The sequence below is a fragment of the Xenopus tropicalis genome, chromosome 4 (genome assembly GCF_000004195.4).
Source record: "Xenopus tropicalis strain Nigerian chromosome 4, UCB_Xtro_10.0, whole genome shotgun sequence".
Taxonomy (NCBI): Eukaryota; Metazoa; Chordata; class Amphibia; order Anura; family Pipidae; genus Xenopus; species Xenopus tropicalis.
Genome location: NC_030680.2, coordinates 17,676,853 through 17,702,140, shown reverse-complemented (window position 1 = coordinate 17,702,140; position 25,288 = coordinate 17,676,853). Strand labels below are relative to the sequence as shown.

Here is a 25,288-nt window from a genome sequence, read left to right as displayed (position 1 = left end):
AAAGCGAAGCTGCATAATGCTGCTGTTATATGCTGAATGTGAACTTTATACAATGTCTGTCAAACTGGAAAGCTCACTTTGTCTCGGAATACTGAATTGTTTCTCCTTGTTTTTTCCCCCCTTGATTTCTGCAGAGAGATTTTGGCACACTTCCTGGCCTTTGAAAGTAACATTGGAGATTTAGGCTGATGCCACACCAGGCGTAGGGCCGATTTTTTCGGCAAGCGGAAAAACGCTTGCCGAAAATTCAGCCCTACGCCTGCTACTTGTGCCTGCACCCGAATGAATGGGATACGCTCGGGTGCAGGCACATGTAGCCGATATACGCATGAAAACGCGAGACTTTGCATTCTCACGCGTTTTCATGCGTATATCGGCTACATGTGCCTGCACCCGAGCGTATCCCATTCATTCGGGTGCAGGCACAAGTAGCAGGCGTAGGGCTGAATTTTCGGCAAGCGTTTTTCCGCTTGCCGAAAAAATCAGCCCTACGCCTGGTGTGGCATCAGCCTTAGCTAGTATACTGAAAGTGGAAAAAAGGAGATACACAGCATTCAAGGAGGAGTATGAAGGGAAGGAGACAGCACTTCTTGTGGATAGATACAAATTTATGGACTTGTACCCCTGCTCCACAAGTGAACTGAAAGCTTTGGGATACAAGGTATGTTGTGATCAGGGTTTGTACCTGCATATAGCTATCCCGCCTTTACTCTATTATGGGAATTATGTTAGATTCATATATTAACGTGGTGCTTGGGCTTATCTTTGGTCTCTAGTATATGTGCCAGCAGCTGCCGTCCTCTACTGCTCCCATGCCTTTATACCAAGCAGAGACACATTTATTTCTTTCACTCCCTTCACTTTTGCTTCTCTTTTTCAAGATTCTCAGGCAACAGCAAACTGCTGCTTGATTAAATAATAAAGGAACAGATATGGCTGATTGCTATTGGTGGTTTGCAGTATTGTCAATTAGCACAAGAAAATTTGTCTGCCTCACTCCTAACTTATTGACAGTAATGTCTCATTCTTATTTCTAGGATGTATCGAGAGCCAAACTGGCAGCACTAATCCCAGACCCTGTGATAGCTCCATCCATAGCCCCTTCGCTGAAGGATGATGTTGACCGAAAACCAGAGTATCCCAAACCTGACACGTCCCAGATGATCCCTTTCCAGACGGGACATTTAGCTCGTAAGCCTTTTTAAAGCTAATTGACTCATATTCATTTAACTAGGAAAACCTTATGAGGACTTTTATTTGCTGATTCTAACTAGTTGCTTCTTTGTCTACTAATCCATTCCTGGGGGTGCCATGCCTCCATGCGCACCATGTTATCTGCCTGGGAGTCCTGCACATTGGCCCGCTGCCATTGGTCAATTTAGTAATCGCTCTCCCTTTCCTTTTTATAGGGCTGATAGAATTGGATTGTAGAACAGCCGCGTGTATTAACCGCTAAAAACAATGTTTTTCTGTTCTGTAGCACCTGGACTCCATCCTGTTCCTGGCAGAGTATTCCCAGTCCCTCCAGCTGCAGTGATCTTAATGAAGCTGCTTCCTCCCCCCATTTGCTTCCAGGTTAGTGTGTAATTTTGTTTTTTTTGGCAATGTGGGGTTCTTACCTTTGCTTTGATACTGTAGCCAGGAACAATGTGAGAGGAGGAGAGGGCCGCAATGCGAAAAGGCTGCAAAGGATACGTTGTTTTGTTTATGTTGATGGCCCCATCACTACTGGGACCAGGGCTTCCATCAGCAATCACGCAGCCCCATTCTAAGTTAGTAGGACTCGTCCCCAACAAGGGGGCCCAAACTATCAATCTATTGGTCACCTGCGGCCCTTGGACCCTGCCAGCAAGAATAATGTGGCCCTAGTTAAAATAAAGTGACCTGCAGAAGGAAGCATGGTCACACCTCCTGATCCATCCCAGTCGCCCATTATACAAAACCCTCCCTTCCCTTATACTGTGCCCTCCCTTCCCCTGCACTGCAAGTTCTACCCAGCCTTCCCCTGTCCCACTGGCTTTCTAAAACACAGGGTCTGCTTCCCCTATAGTTCCGCCACTGACTGTCCCAGTTTATAATAAAATGTGATACTTCTGGGCAGCCAATAAACTGTTAGTCCTTAAAAATAATTCATAAAATTCCATTTTATTTCTTTTCAAAGGGCCCATTCGTACAGGTTGATGAGATTATGGAAATCTTGCGGAGGTGCAAGCTGCCGGACAGTAAGTGCTTTGTTGGTGCACCTATAAACCGAAGCTCCAGAAACACATACGCATTTACCTGCAGCTCTTTCAGCTCGGTTCTGCTTTTGCTCTTGTCTTGCTAAGGAGGATGGGAGTTAGATTTCCAGGGCTGCAATGGGTTATGGGTATTGTAGTTGAACAACATCTGGGTGGCTGCAGATTGCCCTTGGCTGAATGAGCCTCTTTCAATGTATGTGTATCTGTCTTTGCAGCAGTGGAAGAGGCGGTGAGGATCATTACAGGAAGCCAGGCAGAGATGAACATGGAGGGGAACGGACCAGTTGAAGTCAACACACTACTAAATAAATCTGTGAAAAGACCCAATGAGGATTCCGACGATGAAGAAGAGAAGGGGTCTGTGGCCATCTTTCCTTTCTCAGTGATTCCTTGTGGCTGGGCGGTGCACATTGCTTGTAGATTGCAACGTAGAAGCTAAAAGCTGAACATTTACACTACTGAGCCCAGGGCCAGAGGGATGATCCAGAGAAAGGAAAAAGATGGTGCTCACTAGAATACAACTCTGGCTCTGAGGTAACGGATAATAATTACTGGGGGTACCTAACTAGTCAGCAAGCCAAGTGATTCAGTCTTTCCTTGTCCTTAAAGTGGCCATACATGGGCTGACCCATACTGGATGGAACAGGTGGATATCATACAAGGTATGGCCAGATTTATATTGTTCTTTATTTGCCATACATGCCCAGAGGGTCAGGTAAAATTAGCCAAAATGCCTCACCAGATGTGGGCATACATGGCAAGCTTAAGGCCCCATGCACAACGCTGGTTTTTGTTCATTATTGCAATCATTCGCACTGTCCTTACCAAGCTGCCGCATTTCAGTGGAGGTCACATGGGTACATGAACAGCATGCAGTCGATGTCCAGGCAACCAATCAAGCCTCATTTTATAAAAGGGGTTTTTACTGTAATATTTAGCTAAACATTTGCATTTTTAGACCAATCATTCTGAGCACTGTTGGGTGGGATTATGGATAAAAAGTGCTGAGTTTCAGTCTTACATCTCTTTACCCCCAACTTACACATCCGCCACCTTACCAATGAGATTGTGCTATACCATAGCATCGTACAACTATTTAGTAGCGCATTGTTACAAAGGAGAGACCATATAATGTCCATAGTGATTCTACAGGGTGCTGAGCTTGGTTTGCCTGCAGACCTGATTGGTTTATCCCGGAACAGGCCCCATTGCCTTTCCAACCAATGACACTTTCGCATTCTAAAACACAGGAGAACTTTTCAGCAGCACCAAAGCGCATGTGCTAGGGCAAAGTTATAGTGAATGGTGGGTTCCTAACAAATGGCCCCCCACCCACTAACAGCCTCCAGTCTCTACATTAAAACTTATGGCGTGACTGCTAATGATGAAAAGCCAATGCAGATCAAGGGCATGTCCCCCCCCCCCCATGCAGTTAAATCACCTGTTTGCCTGTTGGGACCTGCCATTTCTCTGCCCCAACAATAATACTCATGGCAATGGCGTGTTTATCAGCTGCTTTCATCCAGGGCAATAGTCTTCTGCTGACAGTGCCATGTTAAGGCTGATGCCACACGTGGCGTAGGGCTGATTTTTTCGGCAAGCGGAAAAACGCTTGCCGAAAATTCAGCCTTACGCCTGCTACTTGTGCCTGCACCCGAATGAATGGAATACACTCGGGCGCAGGCACATGTAGCCGATTTACGCATGAAAACGCAAGACTTTGCATTCTCTCGCGTTTTCATGCGTATATCGGCTACATGTGCCTGCGCCCGAGCGTATTCCATTCTCCTCACCCATTTCTCCCACCCCTGCCCCCTGATTCCACCATCTCTTTTTAATTACCCTTTTCTCTTGCCCCACAGGTCTCCTTCCTCTCCAAACTTTCCCGGCTATACTATAAAAATGCAAAACACCATTCAAATATGTTTTAAAATATTTATTTATAGTTTAGATATGATGTATTTAAGTTATGCATATTTAGGTTGGAAAGGACTCATTTATTTTAAGTTTTAGTGTAGATGGAAGGTTCCTATTTAGTAGTTGATACAGAGGAAGGCAGAAAAAAACAATCTGAAGTCGGAGCCAATTTGCCTCAGAGGGGGAAAAATTCCTTCCTGACTCCCAAAGGGCAATCGAACAAGTCCCTGTATCAACTTCTACTAAGGGTTTATGTCAGTGTTGCTGTATTTTTACCTTGCTAAATGGCTTTGTTAAAGCTATCTAATGTTTTGGCAGAATTTTTAGTGGATTGTGAAGGGAGGAGCCTCTGTAGGGGGCTGTGAGGGGGTGTTGGAGCTGTGCTTGTCTGAAATGTAGATGTTGGAGGCTAAAGGCCCCCATACACGGGCCGATAGAGCTAATCGGCCCGTGTATGGGCAGAAACGTGCGGCCTGGCCGACCGATATCTGGCCTGAAATTGGCCAGATATCGATCAGCCAGGTTAGAAAATCCGGTCGAATCGGGGAGATGCGGTCCAGGAACCGACTGCCCATGGCTGCAAATGTAATCCGATCGTTTGGCCCCAGGGCCAAACGTTCGGATTATTTTTTTTACAGCAACTTCCTACCCGATATCACCCACCCGTAGGTGGGGATATCGGGTAAAGATCCGCTCGATTGGCGACATCGCCAAGCGAGCGGATCTTATAGTATATGGGAACCTTAAGACTGACGGTGGTGGATGCACTGTTTGAGCTGAGGTTGGTGGAACTGCAAATACTGTATGATGTATTAGTATGGTGGTCTGTTGGTAGAGGAGCAGCAGAAAAAGAAAGAGGGGCTGGTGGTGGAGCCAAAGAAAGAAAAGGAGAATGAGAGCTACAAAGTGAGGTGCCGCTGCTGGAATTGTGCTCTCTAAAAGCAGGAATCCAACTGGTGGAGCTGCAGATATTAAAATTGGGCTGGAGAAAAAGTGCCACTGGTGGAACTATGGCTGAAGGGGAGATAGAGATGATGGGTGGAGGTTGTGTATAGAGTGTTACATACACTGCTGGTGGTGTAGCTGTAATTGGGAGAGGAGACGCCACTGGTGGAGTAACAGGTATCTGAGAATTAGATACTCCTGGGGCTTCCGATGGAGGTGCAGCCACTGCGGCTGCAGCGCCCGCCCTGTCCGAGGAGCACACCCTTGGTCAGCCGACCATCAGGAGGCTGGAAAATAGAATAAAAGGGGGATTTTATTGATAACATAATATTCCCCGGGGTACAAAACCTGCAGCCCCTACAGCATTAGCAGTGAGTGGGGCACAGTTTTACCCTCTTTTCTACTCACCTTATAAATATCAGAGAGGGGTCTTGATCCTGCCTCTCGCTGTGGGAAAAGAGAAAGATTCTGTTACATTCTATACTCTGTACATCCAGACCCTTCATTCAAATGTAACCGTAGCGGCTCCCTTTCCTTCCTCCAGGGGGCGCAGGATGGCATTGCGCCCCGGTCTTCTTGCTCTTAAAAGAGCAGTTGGGTATAAAAAAGAGATATCAGCAGACGTCTATGGAAGATGTTATTTCCTAAGAAGCGTCAAAAGTGAGTTGGAAACTCGCTGAATATCTCACAAAAAAAAAAATCACAAAAATTCTCGCCAGAGTCGCTCAGAATCGCTCACAATTTTCACTTTATGGGGAGAAGGAAAAAAGAGATTGTGAGCTCATATGTGCCGGCCCTCTCTGCTACACACATCAGGATACACTGCCTTATATAAGTACTCACACCCTCGACCAGTTCTCCCATTTTACAAACAGACCCTAAAGGATCTGACAGGGAAGCAGGGAGCCGTAGCAACAGCTGGGGGGCCACAGGTTGGGGAACTGACACTGTTATACTCCAATGCGCTCCTGTCATGCCTGGCATTATACATGGCACCCAGCTGTAAGGAGCGGCTGATGGGGCAGATGTGCCATCTTGTACTGACCTCCTACCTGCCTAATATATATATATAGGAGCAAAATAACTGTGGGCAAATCTCTGGGCAGAGCAGAACTTCTAGGAAACAAATGGCCGGGCCTATAAACTGATGCCGGATAGTGAGGGGACCTGCTGATCTGTTCCCATCTAAATCTCACCCGTCTGTAAAATAATATCTGATCATTTGCCCCTTTAAATCCCCCCCAGCTTTTATGGGTTCCCATTAGAATGGGCATAGATAAAGCAGGGCCTTTGGGTAGTGGTATATGCCAGTTGTGATTGGTGGGGGCCCTCCTGTTAGAGAGCATGGCTACATAACATGAAGCGCTCAGCTGTTACTAGAACTCCCACAATCCCTTGCTCCAGCCCATGTGATGCCATCATTACTAGCAAGAGATACTGAGAATCTGAGTGTTAAACAGAATGTACCAATACATGGGCCGGGGGGTATCAATCTGCACATAGGGGGAGTAGCAATAATGGCAGCTCTCAAATAGAGGGGATCCCATAGAAAGCGAGGGGAGGATTACAGGCACTTATTTGGGTTTCATGAAATATGTATGTATGTATAACATGTAGGCCAATGACAGTTATAGGACAACAGGCTGCAGGTCTGATAGGGGATGCTGGGTCATGTAGTTCAGTGACAGTTATAGGTCTAAAGGCTGCAGGTCTGATAAGGGATGCTGGGACATGTAGGTCAATGACAGTTATAGGACTACAAGATTTAGGTCTGATAGGGGATGCTGGGACATGTAGGTCAATGACAGTTATAGGACTACAAGATTTAGGTCTGATAGGGGATGCTGGGACATGTAGGCCAATGACAGTTATAGGACTACAGGCTGCAGGTCTGATAGGGGATGCTGGGACATGTAGGCCAATGACAGTTATAGGACTACAGGCTGCAGGTCTGATAGGGGATGCTGGGACATGTAGGCCAATGACAGTTATAGGACTACAGGCTGCAGGGGATGCTTCCAGTCACACAGTAAACAGTAAACAAACAAGCTCCCATAAAATATCAAGGGGGATAAAAGTGGATGGAGAGGCTCAGGGGGTGTAGGGACCCACGGGTAGGGCTGGTATTTTACAGTAAAACATGTTGTTTGATGCCAATGTTATTAATAGGGAAAAACATAAACATATAGGAAGGCCCTACCTGTGGGTAGCTCAGCTCAACTATCAATTGGCTTGTTGCTTCCAGCTGCCATAGACACTGTGACAGGGACATTTAATAGATTTGTAGCCAGTAATTAAAAAGGACAGCAATGTTTTGCCATTTCTAGGCGCCATCATTGCTGGGACATTATGAGGTTAAGTGACTCTGTCCAGGGTCACAAGGTAAGGGGCCCAGTGGGGCCGGAGGTGCCTTACAATTGCTGGGGTATGAGTCAGATTCCCCCGTCCCAGGGGCTCTGCTCAATTTGCAGAGCTCCCAGGCAGGAATCGAACTCAAGCTGGCCCATACAATCATACGCTGGGTATGAGTCCCAGATTCCCCCGTCCCAGGAGCTCTGCTCAATTTGCAGAGCTCCCAGGCAGGAATCGAACTCAAGGCCCATCGGTGTAAAGCAGTCTCCCTACCGCTGAGCCATCCTTCCTCCTCCCACTTGTACCATGTTTTTTCGTAATCTTGTCTTTTACATATTGGCGGTTGGTGTACCCTAACCGACTGACTGAAACACTCAGGGTTACAGCCTGCTGCTTGCCCCAAGCCCTATATAACTAGGGGGGCTGTCTTTTAAAGGGCATTCGGGAATGGGGTACTATGACCGTTCTGAGGGGTGGGCGGTTAATTGCCCCAGCAGGGGGCAATTAACCACCGTTTGTCGTAGACCCATGAATGAGGTGTCAAATCGTGTGGCTTATTCGGGAATGGGGTGCTATGACTTTTCTGAGGGGTGGGCGGTTAATTGCCCCAGCAGGGGGCAATTAACCACTGTTTGTCGTAGACCCATGAATGAGGTGTCAAACTGTGCGGCTTATTCGGGAATGGAGTGCTATGACCTTTCTGAGGGGTGGGCGGTTAATTGCCCCAGCAGGGGCAATTAACCACCGTTTGTCGTAGACCCATGAATGAGGTGTCAAATCGTGTGGCTTATTCGGGAATGGGGTGCTATGACTTTTCTGAGGGGTGGGCGGTTAATTGCCCCAGCAGGGGGCAATTAACCACTGTTTGTCGTAGACCCATGAATGAGGTGTCAAACTGTGCGGCTTATTCGGGAATGGAGTGCTATGACCTTTCTGAGGGGTGGGCGGTTAATTGCCAGCAGGGGCAATTAACCACCGTTTGTCGTAGACCCATGAATGAGGTGTCAAACTGTGTGGCTTATTCGGGAATGGGGTGCTATGACTTTTCTGAGGGGTGGGCGGTTAATTGCCCCAGCAGGGGGCAATTAACCACCGTTTGTCGTAGACCCATGAATGAGGTGTCAAATCGTGTGGCTTATTCGGGAATGGGGTGCTATGACTTTTCTGAGGGGTGGGCGGTTAATTGCCCCAGCAGGGGGCAATTAACCACCGTTTGTCGTAGACCCATGAATGAGGTGTCAAACTGTGCAGCTTATTCGGGAATGGGGTGGTATGACTTATTTCAGGGGTGGGTGGTTAATTGCCCCAGCAGGGGGCAATTAACCACCGTTTGTTGTAGACCCATGAATGAGGTGTCAAATCATGCGGCTTATTCGGGAATGGGGTGCTATGACGTTTCTGAAGGGTGGGCAGTTAATTGCCCCAGCAGGGGGCAATTAACCACCGTTTGTCGTAGACCCATGAATGAGGTGTCAAACTGAGCAGCTTATTCGGGAATGGAGTGCTATGACCTTTCTGAGGGGTGGGCGGTTAATTGCCCCAGCAGGGGCAATTAACCACCGTTTGTCGTAGACCCATGAATGAGGTGTCAAATCGTGTGGCTTATTCGGGAATGGGGTGCTATGACTTTTCTGAGGGGTGGGCGGTTAATTGCCCCAGCAGGGGGCAATTAACCACTGTTTGTCGTAGACCCATGAATGAGGTGTCAAACTGTGCGGCTTATTCGGGAATGGAGTGCTATGACCTTTCTGAGGGGTGGGCGGTTAATTGCCAGCAGGGGCAATTAACCACCGTTTGTCGTAGACCCATGAATGAGGTGTCAAACTGTGTGGCTTATTCGGGAATGGGGTGCTATGACTTTTCTGAGGGGTGGGCGGTTAATTGCCCCAGCAGGGGGCAATTAACCACCGTTTGTCGTAGACCCATGAATGAGGTGTCAAATCGTGTGGCTTATTCGGGAATGGGGTGCTATGACTTTTCTGAGGGGTGGGCGGTTAATTGCCCCAGCAGGGGGCAATTAACCACCGTTTGTCGTAGACCCATGAATGAGGTGTCAAATCATGTGGCTTATTCGGGAATGGGGTGCTATGACTTTTCTGAGGGGTGGGCGGTTAATTGCCCCAGCAGGGGGCAATTAACCACCGTTTGTCGTAGACCCATGAATGAGGTGTCAAATCGTGCGTCTTATTCGGGAATGGGGTGCTATGACTTTTCTGAGGGGTGGGCAGTTAATTGCCCCAGCAGGGGGCAATTAACCACCGTTTGTCGTAGACCCATGAATGAGGTGTCAAACTGTACGGCTTATTCGGGAATGGGGTGCTATGACTTTTCTGAGGGGTGAGCCGTTAATTGCTCCAGTGGGGGGCAATTAACCACCGTTTGTCGTAGACCCATGAATGAGGTGTCAAATCGTGCGGCCTATTTGGGAATGGGGTGCAATGACTTATTTGAGGGGTGGGTGGTTAATTGCCCCCAGCAGGGGGCAATTAACCACCGTTTGTTGTAGACCCATGAATGAGGTGTCAAATCGTGCACCTTATTCGGGAATGGAGTGCTATGACTTTTCTGAGGGGTGGGCGGTTAATTGCCCCAGCAGGGGCAATTAACCACCGTTTGTCGTAGACCCATGAATGAGGTTTCAAACCGTGCGGCTTATTTGGGAATGGGGTTGCTATGACTTTTCTGAGGGGTGGGTGGTTAATTGCCCCAGCAGGGGGCAATTATCCGCCCAAAGACTTAACATTGAGACCAACTTTGAGTCCCGCACTGTTTGTCGTAGACCCATGAATGAGGTGTCAAACCGTGCGGCTTATTCGGGAATGGGGTGCTATGACTTTTCTTAGGGTTGGGCAGTTAATTGCCCCAGCAGGGGGCAATTAACCACCGTTTGTCGTAGATCCATGAATGAGGTGTCAAACCATTGCGGCTTATTCGGGAATGGGGTTCTATGACTTTTCTGAGGGTTGGGCGGTTAATTGCCCCAGCAGGGGCAATTGTGACAGAGAACTGAAGGAAACATTGTAAGATCGGGGCACAAGTTTTGCCACGGCAAGCGCCACTCACATTTTCTTCAGGAAATGTACCTCTCTAGTAATTATTATTCTTCCGTACAAAAGTTCGGCGCGTAACTAGTCCCACACCGTTTGTCGTAGACCCATGAGTGAGGTGTCAAATCGTGCGGCCTGTTCGGGAATGGGGTGCTATGACTCTTCTAAGGGGCCCGCAGGGGGCAATTAACCAGTCAAAAATCCCATTGACTTAACATTGAGGCCAACTTTGACGGATTGTAGCGCAGAGAGGGAATTTTTTAGAAACGTGAAATTTACCACATTTGAAGAGGTTTGCAACCTGTGTCAGAAGATACCCTGCACAAGGGTATAAGTTTTACCCCCGGGGCAAGAGAGATACCCAAATATGCCCCATTGACTTGTAATGGGGATTTTGGCGAATAACTAGTTTGTCGTAGACCCATGAATGAGGTGTCAAACCGTATTCGGGAATGGGGTGCTTTGACTTTTCTGAGGGGTGAGCGGTTAATTGCCCCCGCAGGGGGCAATTAACCGCCCCAAAAAGTCCCATAGACTTAACATTGAGACCAACTTTGATGGATTGTAGCAGAGAGAGCGAATTTTGTAGAAAGGTCAAATATATGAAAATATGATGATTGTTGGATGCCCAAAAGTGGGCGGAGCTGTGAACAGCCAATCAGATTTTACCTATTGATTTGGCGGAAATTCAACCTGCTGTCATTCTCACAATAATAACACCAGGGTCCCCAAACTTTTTACACTTGGTCACTAGGGGACCGCAGTTTTAGATTTTAAAAGTGGGCAGAGCCACCATTAGCCAATCAAATTTCACCTATTGATTTTTATTGGTTTGATGCCAGAGTTCCCAAACTTTGCACTGTCAGTCACTGGGTGACTGGGTGAGTGGGAGGGGCCAACAACAACGAATCAAATTTTACCCATTGACTTTTATGGGAAAATTTAAACTGATGCCAATCTTACAGCTTTGAGGCGACACTCCCCAAACTTGAATCACACAGTCAGGGGCTCAGCCTGAATGAAAATATGATGATTGTTGGATGCCCAAAATTGGGCAGAGCTGTGTACAGCCAATCAGATTTTACCTATGGACTTGTGAAAATCCAACCTGCTGCCATTCTCACAGTAATAACCCCAGGGTCCCCAAACTTTGCAGGGTTATGCCCCAGGTAACTGTGGTTCAAGGTAAGAAAAAGTGGGCGGAGCCACCAACAGCCAATCAGAGTTTACCTATTGACTTTCAATGGGGAAATAAAACCTGCTGCCAAACTTTTCACAGTTGGTCACTAGTGGACTGCAGTTCTAGTTTTTAAAAGTGGGCGGAGCCACCAACAACCAATCAGATTTCACCCATTGATTTTTATTGGTTTGTTGCCAGGGTTCCCAAACTTTGCATAGTCAGACACTGGGTGACTACGCATTTAAGGTTTTTTGTATTTTTGTAAGTGGGTGGAGCCACCAACAGCCAATCAGATTTTACCTATTGACTTTAAATGGAGAAATTCAGCCTGCTGCCATTCTCACAGTAATAACACCTGGGTCCCCAAACTTTTCACAGTTGGCCACTAGAGGACTGCAGTTTTAGTTTTGGAAAAGTGGGTGGAGCCACCAACAGCCAATCAGACTTCACCTATTGATTTTTTTTATGGGGATTTTGGCGAATAGCTAGTTTGTTGTAGACCCATGAATGAGGTGTAAAACCGTGCGGCTTATTCGGGAATGGGGTGCTATGACTTTTCTGAGGGGTGGGCGGTTAATTGCCCCCGCAGGGGCAATGTTGATTTTAATGTTTTAGCAACACTGAAGTGTGAAACATTGTGAAGTGTGAAACATTGTAATATTATGGCACGAGTTTTGCCACGGCAAGCACCACTCACATTTTCTTCAGGAAATGTACCTCTCTAGTTTCTGCCATTATTTCCCTTAATGCCCCCCCCCCCAGTGTATCAGTGCTCCACCCACCTCTGATCCCAGAAATAAAAATGAGAAATCAGTGCAAGTGCCAGAGTGAGCGTTGGTGGCAGGGAAATGGCGGCTGAGACCTGTCCCTTAAATTAGGCTTTTTAAAAAGAGAAAGATACATTAGATAACGGCCCAATGATGGAGCCACAGTAGGTATAATAAATATAAAAATATCACAAAAGGTTCCCAGCGATGAGTTCTCCCCCCTCGGCTGAAGATTCCCATCATTCCCGACCCCTGACTTGCCGAGCGGTAACATAAAAGTTCAGGCACCATTGGATACCCCTGTTTGAGTCACTGGGATATTAGAGTTACAATAATGAGAAATAAACCAATTTAGAATTATGGTTGTGTTTATGATTTATTTTCCTATTAAACAGACCAACTGCATTAAGCACACGCTGTGCAACACACTCACATCTGACATATTAGTAGAAATTGCCATATTGCTGCCACATCTGAGTGTTCATTCACAGGAGCATTAATTACTCTGCTTTCCTGGTGTCAATGAAAAATGGAAGAGGCAAGTGGTATGGCAGCTCCACCCAGCAAAGGGAGAGGGTAACATGGGGGCAGGTATGAGGCCAATGCAGGATAAAGGTGTTTTTGGTAGAGGTTCAAAAGGATTTTATTCTAAAAGGTTCATTAAAGGCCTTCCCAAATTACAGGGCACTTACATAAACCTTTATATACAGTAATTGTCACTTGAAAGCCAGGAAGTTTCTGTTGATGTTCCAGGTTTCTCCACTGTTAGAGCAATAAAAGTCTAGAACCCGGCTAACAAAAGAGCTGGTGGTATGCAATTTGTGATGCATTAGGGAGGCTCAGAGTGGCTTAGATGCCTTTAAAGCGGCTGAAAAGTGAAAAATTAACACATTCTTTAACTTTTCATTATAAACTCATATATATCCAGTGTGCCAGCAACAGTGATGTCTCCAAACGGTTGCATATTAATTGGATAGATTGCAGTTTTCTGCACAATTAAGAAAGTGTAAAAATATTTAAGATAATAAATGATTAAAGTCATTTTCTATGAAAAATATGTTATTATTGCCCACTTTGCCTCTTTCAATGAAAAGCCCTTAAATACAAGCAATGGGGAGCTCAGAGGGTTCTATCATGTTTAGTGAAGAGCCAATGTGGCCAAAAATGAGAAAAATTGTCAAAAGGCGACAATTTCACACGTCAGAAATCCCTGACAAAGCTGCTCTTAAAGGGGCTGTCGTGTCCTGAAGAATCAGAACTTGGGGAGCCAGTCACAGTGTCGCAGCCGCTCTCTGGTTCATCATCGGATATGCTGTAACAGTGACAGGAGCAGCCTGCTGTTAGGCCTGGGGTGCCAGAGGGAAACCAATGCTGCCGTGCTGCTATACACAGTGCTGGAATAGCCACTAATACACAGAAATGATTGGCATAAAATGGTGTTCATAATCGGCTAATCTATCTCTTCAGGCTTTGGGTTGGGCCTGTAGTCCTGTCGGGGCCACAGGAAGTAGGTTAGAGGTGCCCCCCAGTTGTTATTCCCCGCTCAGTTCACTCACTCAGGAATATTCTGGAGGTTGGTTTTGACTTCTTCCAGTTCAGAGGAGATTGATGTTTGGCAGAAGCGCTGTTGGGCTCAGGTTGGGGTGACTGAGGATCTGTAGTAATCTCATGGCTGTCTCTCCAGGTGCCACCATTTTGGGAGGGCTGCCTAGCGAATGTTTCTTGCTTGGATGCCATGTCACATCTTGGCTTTGAATTCTGTTGCTCCCATCGTGCAGTCGGTGTGTTATGGAGTCAGGAGTAAATGTAGCAATAAGGTCCGGCTCGTAAAGCTGATAACCACGAATCGGTACACAGAGCTCTCATGGATGTGTCCACTTAGCTTGCAGGGAAATGTGCTGCAGGTAAGTGCTAAGGTACAGTGCTGAGTACCCAGGAACTAAAAGTGTCCCCACTTCCTTTACTTGTCATCCCCTATCAGACCTGCAGCCTGTAGTCCTGTAACTGTCACTGGCCTACATGTCCCAGCATCCCCTATCAGACCTTCTGCCTGTAGTCCTGTAACTGTCACTGACCTACATGTCCCAGCATCCCCTATCAGACCTGCAGCCTGTAGTCCTATAACTGTCATTGGCCTACATGTCCCAGCATCCCCTATCAGACCATCAGCCTGTAGTCCTATAACTGTCACTGACCTACATGTCCCAGCATCCCCTATCAGAACTGCAGCCTGTAGTCCTATAACTGTCACTGACCTACATGTCCCAGCATCCCCTATCAGAACTGCAGCCTGTAGTCCTATAACTGTCATTGGCCTACATGTCCCAGCATCCCCTATCAGACCTGCAGCCTGTAGACCTAAAACTGTCAATGAACTACATGTCCCAGCATCCCCTATCAGACCTGAAGCCTGTAGTCCTATAACTGTCATTGGCCTACATGTCCCAGCATCCCCTATCAGACCTGCAGCCCTATAACTGTCACTGGCCTACATGTCCCAGCATCCCCTATCAGAACTGCAGCCTGTAGTCCTATAACTGTAACTGACCTACATGTCCCAGCATCCCCTATCAGACCTGCAGCCTGTAGTCCTATAACTGTCACTGACCTACATGTCATCATCATCCCTATCAGACCTGCAGCCTGTAGTCCTATAACTGTCATTGGCCTACATGTCCCAGCATCCCCTATCAGACCTGCAGCCTGTAGTCCTATAACTGTCATTGGCCTACATGTCCCAGCATCCCCTATCAGACCATCAGCCTGTAGTCCTATAACTGTCATTGGCCTACATGTCCCAGCATCCCCTATCAGAACTGCAGCCTGTAGTCCTATAACTGTCATTGGCCTACATGTCCCAGCATCCCCTATCAGAACTGCAGCCTGTAGTCCTATAACTGTCATTGGCCTACATGTCCCAGCATCCCCTATCAGAACTGCAGCCTGTAGTCCTATAACTGTCACTGACCTACATGTCCCAGCATCCCCTATCAGAACTGCAGCCTGTAGTCCTATAACTGTCATTGGCCTACATGTCCCAGCATCCCCTATCAGACCTGAAGCCTGTAGTCCTATAACTGTCACTGACCTACATGTCCCAGCATCCCCTATCAGAACTGCAGCCTGTAGTCCTATAACTGTCACTGACCTACATGTCCCAGCATCCCCTATCAGAACTGCAGCCTGTAGTCCTATAACTGTCATTGGCCTACATGTCCCAGCATCCCCTATCAGACCATCAGCCTGTAGTCCTATAACTGTCACTGACCTACATGTCCCAGCATCCCCTATCAGAACTGCAGCCTGTAGTCCTATAACTGTCACTGACCTACATGTCCCAGCATCCCCTATCAGAACTGCAGCCTGTAGTCCTATAACTGTCATTGGCCTACATGTCCCAGCATCCCCTATCAGACCATCAGCCTGTAGTCCTATAACTGTCACTGACCTACATGTCCCAGCATCCCCTATCAGACCTGCAGCCTGTAGACCTAAAACTGTCAATGAACTACATGTCCCAGCATCCCCTATCAGACCTGAAGCCTGTAGTCCTATAACTGTCATTGGCCTACATGTCCCAGCATCCCCTATCAGACCTAAAGCCTGTAGTCCTATAACTGTCACTGACCTACATGTCCCAGCATCCCCTATAAGACCTGCAGCCCTATAACTGTCACTGGCCTACATGTCCCAGCATCCCCTATCGGACCTGCAGCCTGTAGTCCTGTAGCGGTCACTGACCTACATGTCCCAGCATCCCCTATCAGACCTGCAGCCTGTAGTCCAATAACTGTAACTGACCTACATGTCCCAGCATCCCCTATCAGACCTTCCGCCTGTAGTCCTATAACTGTCACTGGCCTACATGCCCCAGCATCCCCTATCAGACTTGCAGCTTGTAGTCCAATAACTGTAACTGACCTACATGTCCCAGCATCCCCCATCAGACCTTCCACCTGTAGTCCTATAACTGTAATTGACCTACATGTCCCAGCATCCCCTATCAGACCTGAAGCCTGTAGTCCTATAACTGTCACTGAACTACATGTCCCAGCATCCCCTATCAGACCTGAAGCCTGTAGTCCTATAACTGTAATTGACCTACATGTCCCAGCATCCCCCATCAGACCTGAAGCCTCTAGTCCTATAACTGTCACTGAACTACATGTCCCAGCATCCCCTATCAGACCTGAAGCCTCTAGTCCTATAACTGTCACTGAACTACATGTCCCAGCATCCCCTATCAGACCTGAAGCCTGTAGTCCTATAACTGTCACTGACCTACATGTCCCAGCATCCCCTATCAGACCTGCAGCCTGTAGTCCTATAACTGTCACTGAACTACATGTCCCAGCATCCCCTATCAGACCTGCAGCCTGTAGTCCTATAACTGTCACTGACCTACATGTCCCAGCATCCCCTATCAGACCTTCAGCCTGTAGTCCTATAACTGTAATTGACCTACATGTCCCAGAATCCCCTATCAGTCCTTCAGCCTGTAGTCCTATAACTGTCATTGTCCTACATGTCCCAGCATCCCCTATGCTGGGGCAATTAACCGCCCGCCCCTCAGAAAAGTCATAGCACCCCATTCCCGAATAAGCCGCACGATTTGACACCTCATTAATGGGTCTATGACAAACGGTGGTTAATTTCCCCCTGCTGGGGGCAGTTTTTGCCCAAGTGCTGATTTATTATACAGACATTAACCCATCGCTGCCTGTGCAGGAATACAGATCCGCCATTTCAACTGCCATTTGTATCTGTAACATGAAACCCATTCCCAGCTGGGGCTGGTCACGTGACTGGCATTGTTATTCCAGCCCTATGTAACTATATGTATGTAACCCACATTCCCAGTCAGTTGCACATGTGATGTCACAATGGTTTGAACCTCACAAAGGTTGGAGTAAATGAACTGCAGCCTGTAGTCCTATAACTGTCATTGGCCTACATGTCCCAGCATCCCCTATCAGACCAATGTAATTAGTGTTTGTTGTGAGTGATGTCGTTGTGATGTCACAATGGGCACAGTCAAAGTATCCAAGCAGCGGCCAAACTGGCTCATTCTTGATCAGGCGACTGAGGTAGGTGGAGCTCTAGGGATGTTTGTGCCAACGTTAGCAGGAATAAGAGATAATAATAACTAATCAGTTTAATACTGGCGCTGTGGGGGCTTTAGTGTAGTTTTTTTTACAATGGCACAAAAATTTGGCAACAATTTGTCAAAAAAATTGACGCACGCGTGAAAAGAAATGCTGAGCGTCGTGTTTCTGACCCAAACACTTTTTTTGACAGTTTCACTCATATTTTACTCACTAATTACTGTAACTAAAGTGATATTTCTTTTTGTCGCCATAGAGAGAAATTGAGAGAAAATGTTTAGGCGTTTAATTTCGTGGCTCCCTTGTGTGCCAAGGGTAAGAACTTTATTCTTTTTACTCTAATATCACTCATTTACTGCTATTCATAGCCTTGCTATATACAGGTATAGGAGCCATTATCCAGAATGCTCGGGACCTGGGGCTTTCCGGATAAGGAGTCTTTCCGTAATTTGGATCTAAGTCTACTAAAAAATTATTTAAACATCATTTAAACCCAATAGGGCTGTTCTGCCCCCAATAAGGGGTAATTATACCTTAGTTGGGATCAAGTACAGGTACTGTTTTATTATTACAGAGAAAAGGGAATCATTTAACCATTAAATAAACCCAGTAGGGCTGTTCTGCCCCCAATAAGGGGTAATTATACCTTAGTTGGGATCAAGTACAGGTACTGTTTTATTATTACAGAGAAAAGGGAATCATTTAACCATTAAATAAACCCAGTAGGACTGTTCTGCCCCCAATAAGGGGAAATTATATCTTAGTTGGGATCAAGTACAGGTACTGTTTCTTTCTGGATAACAGGTTTCCGGATAAGGGATCCTATACATATTTATATATATATATATATTATTGTAGGGAGACCAAATCACTTGAGAATTCAGGGACACGTCTAATAAATACATGTTGCAGGGCAGCACTGATTGGAGTGTCCCTGAATTTCCAAGTGATCTGCTCGCCCTATTGTATTGCTGAATTCATTCTACTTTGCCTATTTGCTCATTTCTTTTCATAATAAAACTTTTTATTCTTCACTAGAAACGACGGAATAAACCCCCGAGCGAATCTCTTGCGGTAAGCAGAGAATAACTGATTCACTCAGTATAAAAATCCCACATTACTATTTGCCCTATTCGAGCTATTGCATTTACAATTTGTTTGCCTCTTTCTCATTTATTTTGTAATAAAACGTGTTTTTATTCTTCCTAGATTGAAAACGATGAAGTTGGCGCGGTCGTCGTGGTAAGCAGAGAGGAACTGGTTAAATATAATGATCACTCTTTGCTCACTATTTGTGCTTTTCCAGCCATTTCATTTACTTTTATTTTTTGCTATTTTTGCTCGTTTATTCTTGTAATAAAACACGATTTTATCCTTCCTAGAACCACCAAGACGAACCCGCTGGCGACATCATTGTGGTAAGCAGCAATTTGTAAAAAACACAACTTTCCTGGTTATTTGTGTTATTGAAACCTTATTATTTACTGACCTATAGATTTATATGTGACTTTGTCACAGGCCCTTAATAACACTGAGAATTTACTGGTATATTAACTACTGACCCCATTCCCCCATCATTTCTACTTTCTCACTTTTAAATCTAAACTACAAAATCATTCATTACCACAAACCATATATGGCACATTCTATAACATATCAATATATATAATAGATTATTATTGCTGGAACCCTTTTCAATATGTTTGGTTCCCTGGCAAGAGAGAGCCCCTTCCCCTTTGAATTGATATCACAATAATAAATTAATGTACAGGTGAAGGACCCATTATCCAGAATGCTCGGGACCAAAGGTATTCCAGATGAGGGGGCTTTCCGTTAATTTAACCCAATAGGGCTGTTCTGCCCCCAATAAGGGGTAATTATATCTTAGTTGGGATCAAGTACAGGTACTGTTTTATTATTACAGAGAGAAGGGAATCATTTAACCATTAAATAAACCCAATAGGGCTGTTCTGCCCCCAATAAGGGGTAATTATATCTTAGTTGGGATCAAGTACAGGTACTGTTTTATTATTACAGAGAGAAGGGAATCAGTATTAAAATTCTGAATTATTTGATTAAAATTAAGTCTATGGGGGACAGTCTTTTCGTAATTTGGAGCTTTCTGGATATTGGGTTTCTGGATAACGGATCCCACACCTGTACTGACTCTGCATTTATTTATACACATGAATGATATCTTCTCAAAAGCACTTTTTCCCAGTACTAAACACATCTTTTCAGTCATTTTGTGCCTTATATAAATCTTGATAGATGATAGGCCGTTAATTCTATAAAATAACATCACTTTTGTTTTTCCCATTCCCAGGCTCTTCCGGAGACCACCATCTGCCTGGTAATCAGAAAAGGACGCCATACATTATTACTATTCGCTCCCCCTTTTTTATTTACTAATGTTCATATTTTGTTTGTTTTCATCGCACCTTTTTTAGCCCTAAAAATAGAATATTTTCCTAATTACACCATTTTTTAAAAATAATTTACCAAGTGTAAAAACACTAATACAAAATGGCGCTGTGTAAAAGCTGTCAGTGGGAGCCGCGCCGGCCAATCGTAACAATCTGTATTGGATTTTTGGCTCTAGAGGTTTTCATGATTTTTGTATTGATTTGTATTGAATATTGTATATTGAATATTCTTGTGCAAATGAGGTATTCGCACTCTTATTTGTATTCGTTCTGCGGTTTTTATGTAACTCGGCCCAGTAACATGGTTCCCTGATTCCCTTCCATATCGGCCTCTGTGCATCCCATGTTTGTATCCCCGCGCCACTTTTCCCAGTGAATCTGATCTATTTTCCTCTCTTAATCAGGTTCCGTCGGTTGGTTGTGGCGACACCACCTGCCCAGAGCCACCGACCCCTGGTACCGACATCTGCCAGGTAAGTAGTAAAGGAACTATTTTATTTACTGAGTTAATTAATGATAATGAACTACAGAACTATAGTAAGTTGATCCCATAACTAATCGTATCGCTCTTCATCAGGAGGAGCCAGAGCAGGTTGCTGAGCCTGGCGAGGAGATTGAGGTAAGCATAAGGCTAATAGAGAGGGATAAACGCAAATCAAAGTCCCTTATCAGCCAATCGGCTTATTTACAACAGAAATCATACAACCTCGCTCATCTTTTTCATTTCCCTTTCTTACCCAGGAGCGCCCAGAAACACCCGGGGCTCAGACTCGCCAGGTAAGAAGAAATAATTGCTTCTGCTCTCGAACACTTTAGCAGTAGGGATGTAGCGAACCTCAAAAAAAAGTTTGGGCACGCGTTCGCGAACTTACACCAAAAAGCGCGAATATTCGCAAACTTTGCGAACCCCATAGACTTCAATGGGAAGGCGAACTTTAAAACCTAGGAAAAGCATTTCTGGCCAGAAAACTGATTTTAAAGTTGTTTAAAGGGTGCCACGACCTGGACAGTGGCATGCCGGAGGGGGATCAAGGGCAAAAATTTCTCTGAAAAATACTTTGTTGACACAGCGTTGTGTAAAACCGCAAAGGCAGCTGGCAGACCTAGCGGAAATACGCGGCATTTTTTGCTATGTCGCACTATTAGCACCATGGAAACGGGATTTGCTTACACCAGTACTAGGCTGAAAAACGCCATGTGTGGCTTGTGCGGCACTTTTAGGCCGAGAAAAAACACAGCGGAAAAAAAAACGCGGCGAACCCAAATTGCAAACATACGCAAAAAGTTTGTGAACTTCCGAACACCCGATGTTCGCCGGCGAACAGTTTCCCACATCTCTATTTAGCAGCCATATTAATGTCATTCCCACTGTGTCCCTTTGTGATATTTATACCCTGTCTCAAAATCCTCATTACTACATTGAATTGATCTGATCTGGGCCTTTTCTATTTCTTAACTAGGAGGAACCAGCTGACAATCCCTCCGACATTAACACCTGTCAGGTAAGTAAAAGGGAAGGGAGACATATTGTGAAAATGGCGCCACTCAGTATTATATTACTTTCCTTTATACAAGTTTTATCTCAGAATGATTTATGGGGCTAAATTAATACAATATTATTCTTTTTTCCCCCAAATCTAGGAGGGAGCAGGCGATGCTCTGCCTCAGGTAAGCAGCAATGGGCACAATAGGTTACGTTTATATGTTGTGTTGCGCTGCAATAAGGAGTTTAACTGAACTGAGTTTAATCCCCTTTTTCTGTATTCCCATTAGGACTATCAGGAGCCTGAAAAGAGCCTTGATGACGTAAGCAGAAAAAAAACCTTTTACAAACTTTGCGTTCAGTTGCGCTGTGAAATATTTGTTTCTGATCTTCTCTCTGTTTTATCCAGGAAGAACACCATCATTCGTCATCATTCCCCTTCCACCATTGCTGTCACTGCAAGGTAAGCAGAAAATAATCAATGAACGGAAAAGTGCAATTAAAGAAATTGTAAAGATTTGTTTTATCATATTCTGTACTGATCTGAGTTTTCTTATCTTAACCAGGAGAATCGAAGGTGCATGCCTCAGTTGGAGCCAAACAAACTCTTTGGGGTAAGCAGCAAAGACAATTATATTACAATTTCCATCCCGGCATCAGATCGCCCTACAGAACATTCACTTTAGCATCTTCTCTAGGGAACTGAGTTAATGTAGTTCTGTGGGGCTGAATTAATGGGAATAGTTTTATAGGTTGGGTTAGATTGCCACACGCAGACTGTAGTCTAAAGATTGTAACTGACTTTATTTTTAATCCCCTTTTCCTGTCTTTTCAACAGCCAACATCATCGGAGGACTCCAGTGACAGCGTAAGCAGAAAAAGAAACCTTTTACAAACTTTGCATTCATTTGCCCTGTGAAATATTCATTTGTGATTTTCTCTCTCTTTTAACCAGGATGACTCCTCATCCTCCCACCATTCCTGTCACTGTGAGGTAAGCAGGAAATAATCAATGAACGGATGAAAGTGCAATGAAAGAAATGTTAAAGATTTGTTTTATCATATTCTGTATTGATCGGAGTTGATCTCATAAAATAATGTTTTCTTACCTTAACCAGGAGAACCGAAGGGACATGCCCCCATTCGAGCCCTACTTTGATTCTGGGGAGTCAGAGGAGAGCAGTGACAGTGTAAGCAGAAAAAGAAAACTGTTACAAACTTTGCATTCATTTGCCCTGTGAAATATTCATTTTTCATCTTCTCTCTTTTATAACCAGGATGAACAACGGAGCGAGGAGGGAGCCCCCTCAGAGTTGATCTGGATGAGCTCTCTGGACTCATTGTTTTTTGTAACGAGACCCAGAGAGTAGCGGCAATACCATCAGCCCCCTGAGGTAGGGATAATATTACCTACTTTATTGTACCCATTATATATATTACTGGCTCATTTGTTGGGGAATTTGTTAGTTTTTCTACATTTAATAAAGTCACATATCAAATGCTCTTCTTATTTATTAATAAGGAAAACTCTTTCAGATAAAAAAAACTCGAATACCTCGAATTTACTAATTTGTAAAAAATATGGCACGACTTTGCCCAGGGCAACTCCCATTTACTTCTATATAAACTCACTCGCATTTAGATGGTGAAGTTTTACATTGGCGTTTTCAGGTTTTTTGCACTTAAATAACAGACATTTGAGCTTTCGAATCATAATTCCAATTTGAGGTTTTTCAAGCGCGAAAAATCTTAAATCGTGAAAAAAAATCAAACTCGAACTATTTATAAATTCCCCATATATGTGAGAACCCAACTAAAATGTTACCTAAGATAATGGTACCCCAACAATGAATTATTCCTTGTCCTTTATATATTTATTTCAACATTTTACCAAATACACTGAATTCATATGATAAATCCTTTTTCTCTTCCTCAGGTGGAGCAAGAACATCTGCCGAGCTGTAACACCTGCTCTATCTAGTAGAATTAGGTCTGAAGCAACTGGACTTTTCCCAGTTCATCTTGGAAACGTTTCCCCAACTCATCCGAGCGGCTTCTTCAGTTCAGATGGCAGGTAGGGAATTCCCCGGCACTTGAACCCTTGAGGGTAGTACACTCACAGACATCCAATCACGGTGGTTCTGTTGAACGTGTTCAGTTAGGGGTTGGCTGAAACTGACAGGGGTAAGAAGGTGAGATCCAGTCACAGTGATACCATGATTCTTATTGATGAGGTAGTTAATCCTTCAAAGTACATGCCTGGAAGTGTAAACTGCTGTGAAAGCGCCAGGGTAAGGGTGTCAAAGCGCCATTGTATGTTGATGACAGAGTGAGGAAACGGCTGAAACAAGGCACCACCCTCCACAGCAGAACAAGGCTGAATCCAGAACAAATTTGTTCCTTACTGGGCCTGTGTCTCAATACCTACTTCAAGCACAATGGAGTTTTCTATGGACAAAAACATGGTGGTGTTATGAGTTTGCCTGTGTCTCCAGTTGTAGGGATGTAGCGAACATCGCCAAAAATGTTCGCGAACCCGTTCGCGGACTTTCGGCAAAACTCGCGAACCCGTTCGCGGACTTTCGGCAAAACTCGCAAATATTCGCGAACTTTGTGAACCCCATAGACTTCAATGGGAAGGCGAACTTTAAAACCTAGAAAAGCCATTTCTGGCCAGAAAACGGATTTTAAAGTTGTTTAAAGGGTGCCACGACCTGGACAGTGGCATGCAGGAGGGGGATCAAGGGCAAAAATTTCTCTGAAAAATACTTTGTAAAAAAAACGCCCAAAAAAACCGAAAAAAAACCCCCAAAAAATAATGCCAAAAAAACCCGCAAGCTATTCCTATGTATACGCAAAGGCGAAAAAACGCGGCGGAAAAAACAGAGGCAAAAAAATGTGGCAGGCTGAATCCAGAACAAATTTGTTCCTTACTGGGCCTGTGTCTCAATACCTACTTCAAGCACAATGGAGTTTTCTATGGACAAAAACATGGTGGTGTTATGAGTTTGCCTGTGTCTCCAGTTGTAGTGATGTAGCAAACATCACCAAAAATGTTCGCGAACCCGTTCGCGGACTTTCGGCAAAACTCGCGAACCCGTTCGCGGACTTTCGGCAAAACTCGCGAACCCGTTCGCGGACTTTCGGCAAAACTCGCGAATATTCGCGAACTTTGTGAACCCCATAGAATTCAATGGGAAGGCGAACTTTAAAACCTAGAAAAGCCATTTCTGGGCAGAAAACTGATTTTAAAGTTGTTTAAAGGGTGCCACGACCTGGACAGTGGCATGCAGGAGGGGGATCAAGGGCAAAAATTTCTCTGAAAAATACTTTGTAAAAAAAAGCCAAAAAATAACGCCAAAAAAAACCGCAAGCTATTCCTATGTATACGCAAAGGCGAAAAACCGAAGCAAAAAAATGCGGCGGAAAAAAACGAAGCAAAAAAACGCAGCACAAAAAAAAAACGCGGCGAACCCAAAATGGCGAACATCGCCAAAAGTTCGCGAATTTGCGGACTTGCGAACACCTGATGTTCGCGCAAATTAGTTCGCCGGCGAACAGGTCGCTACATCTCTAACCAGTTGTAGTGAACTGTTACATGAAAGAAGTGGAAAAGAAAGCCCTGGGCACCTTCAAGGGAACTGAAAGAGCAGTACTTGCTGTTTGATTCCCACCGCCCTTTGGAACATAAACTTGGCGTTATTAGGACTTGGCACCATTGGGCTGAAACTGTGGCACCCAATGCAGAGGCTGAAGAGAAGGAATACAAACCTCTAAAAGGAGCTCTGAGAACTTGTGGGCCCCCAGACTGGGCCTTTATGGAAAC

At 45.1% G+C, this 25,288-nt stretch overlaps 1 protein-coding gene across 1 annotated transcript in view; it reads left to right on the top strand.

Moving 5' to 3' along the window:
• Positions 1–3,342, top strand: part of LOC108647437 (cleavage stimulation factor subunit 3-like) — a 59,853-nt gene extending 56,511 nt beyond the window's left edge. Inside the window, exons 14-19 of the mRNA XM_031900516.1 lie at positions 135–184; positions 516–661; positions 1,038–1,191; positions 1,481–1,575; positions 2,162–2,222; positions 2,456–3,342. Coding sequence (XP_031756376.1) covers positions 135–184; positions 516–661; positions 1,038–1,191; positions 1,481–1,575; positions 2,162–2,222; positions 2,456–2,679 — 730 coding nt within the window. The 3' untranslated portion in view covers positions 2,680–3,342. The remainder of the gene's footprint in view (positions 1–134; positions 185–515; positions 662–1,037; positions 1,192–1,480; positions 1,576–2,161; positions 2,223–2,455) is intronic.
• Positions 3,343–25,288: the final 21,946 nt, after the last annotated feature.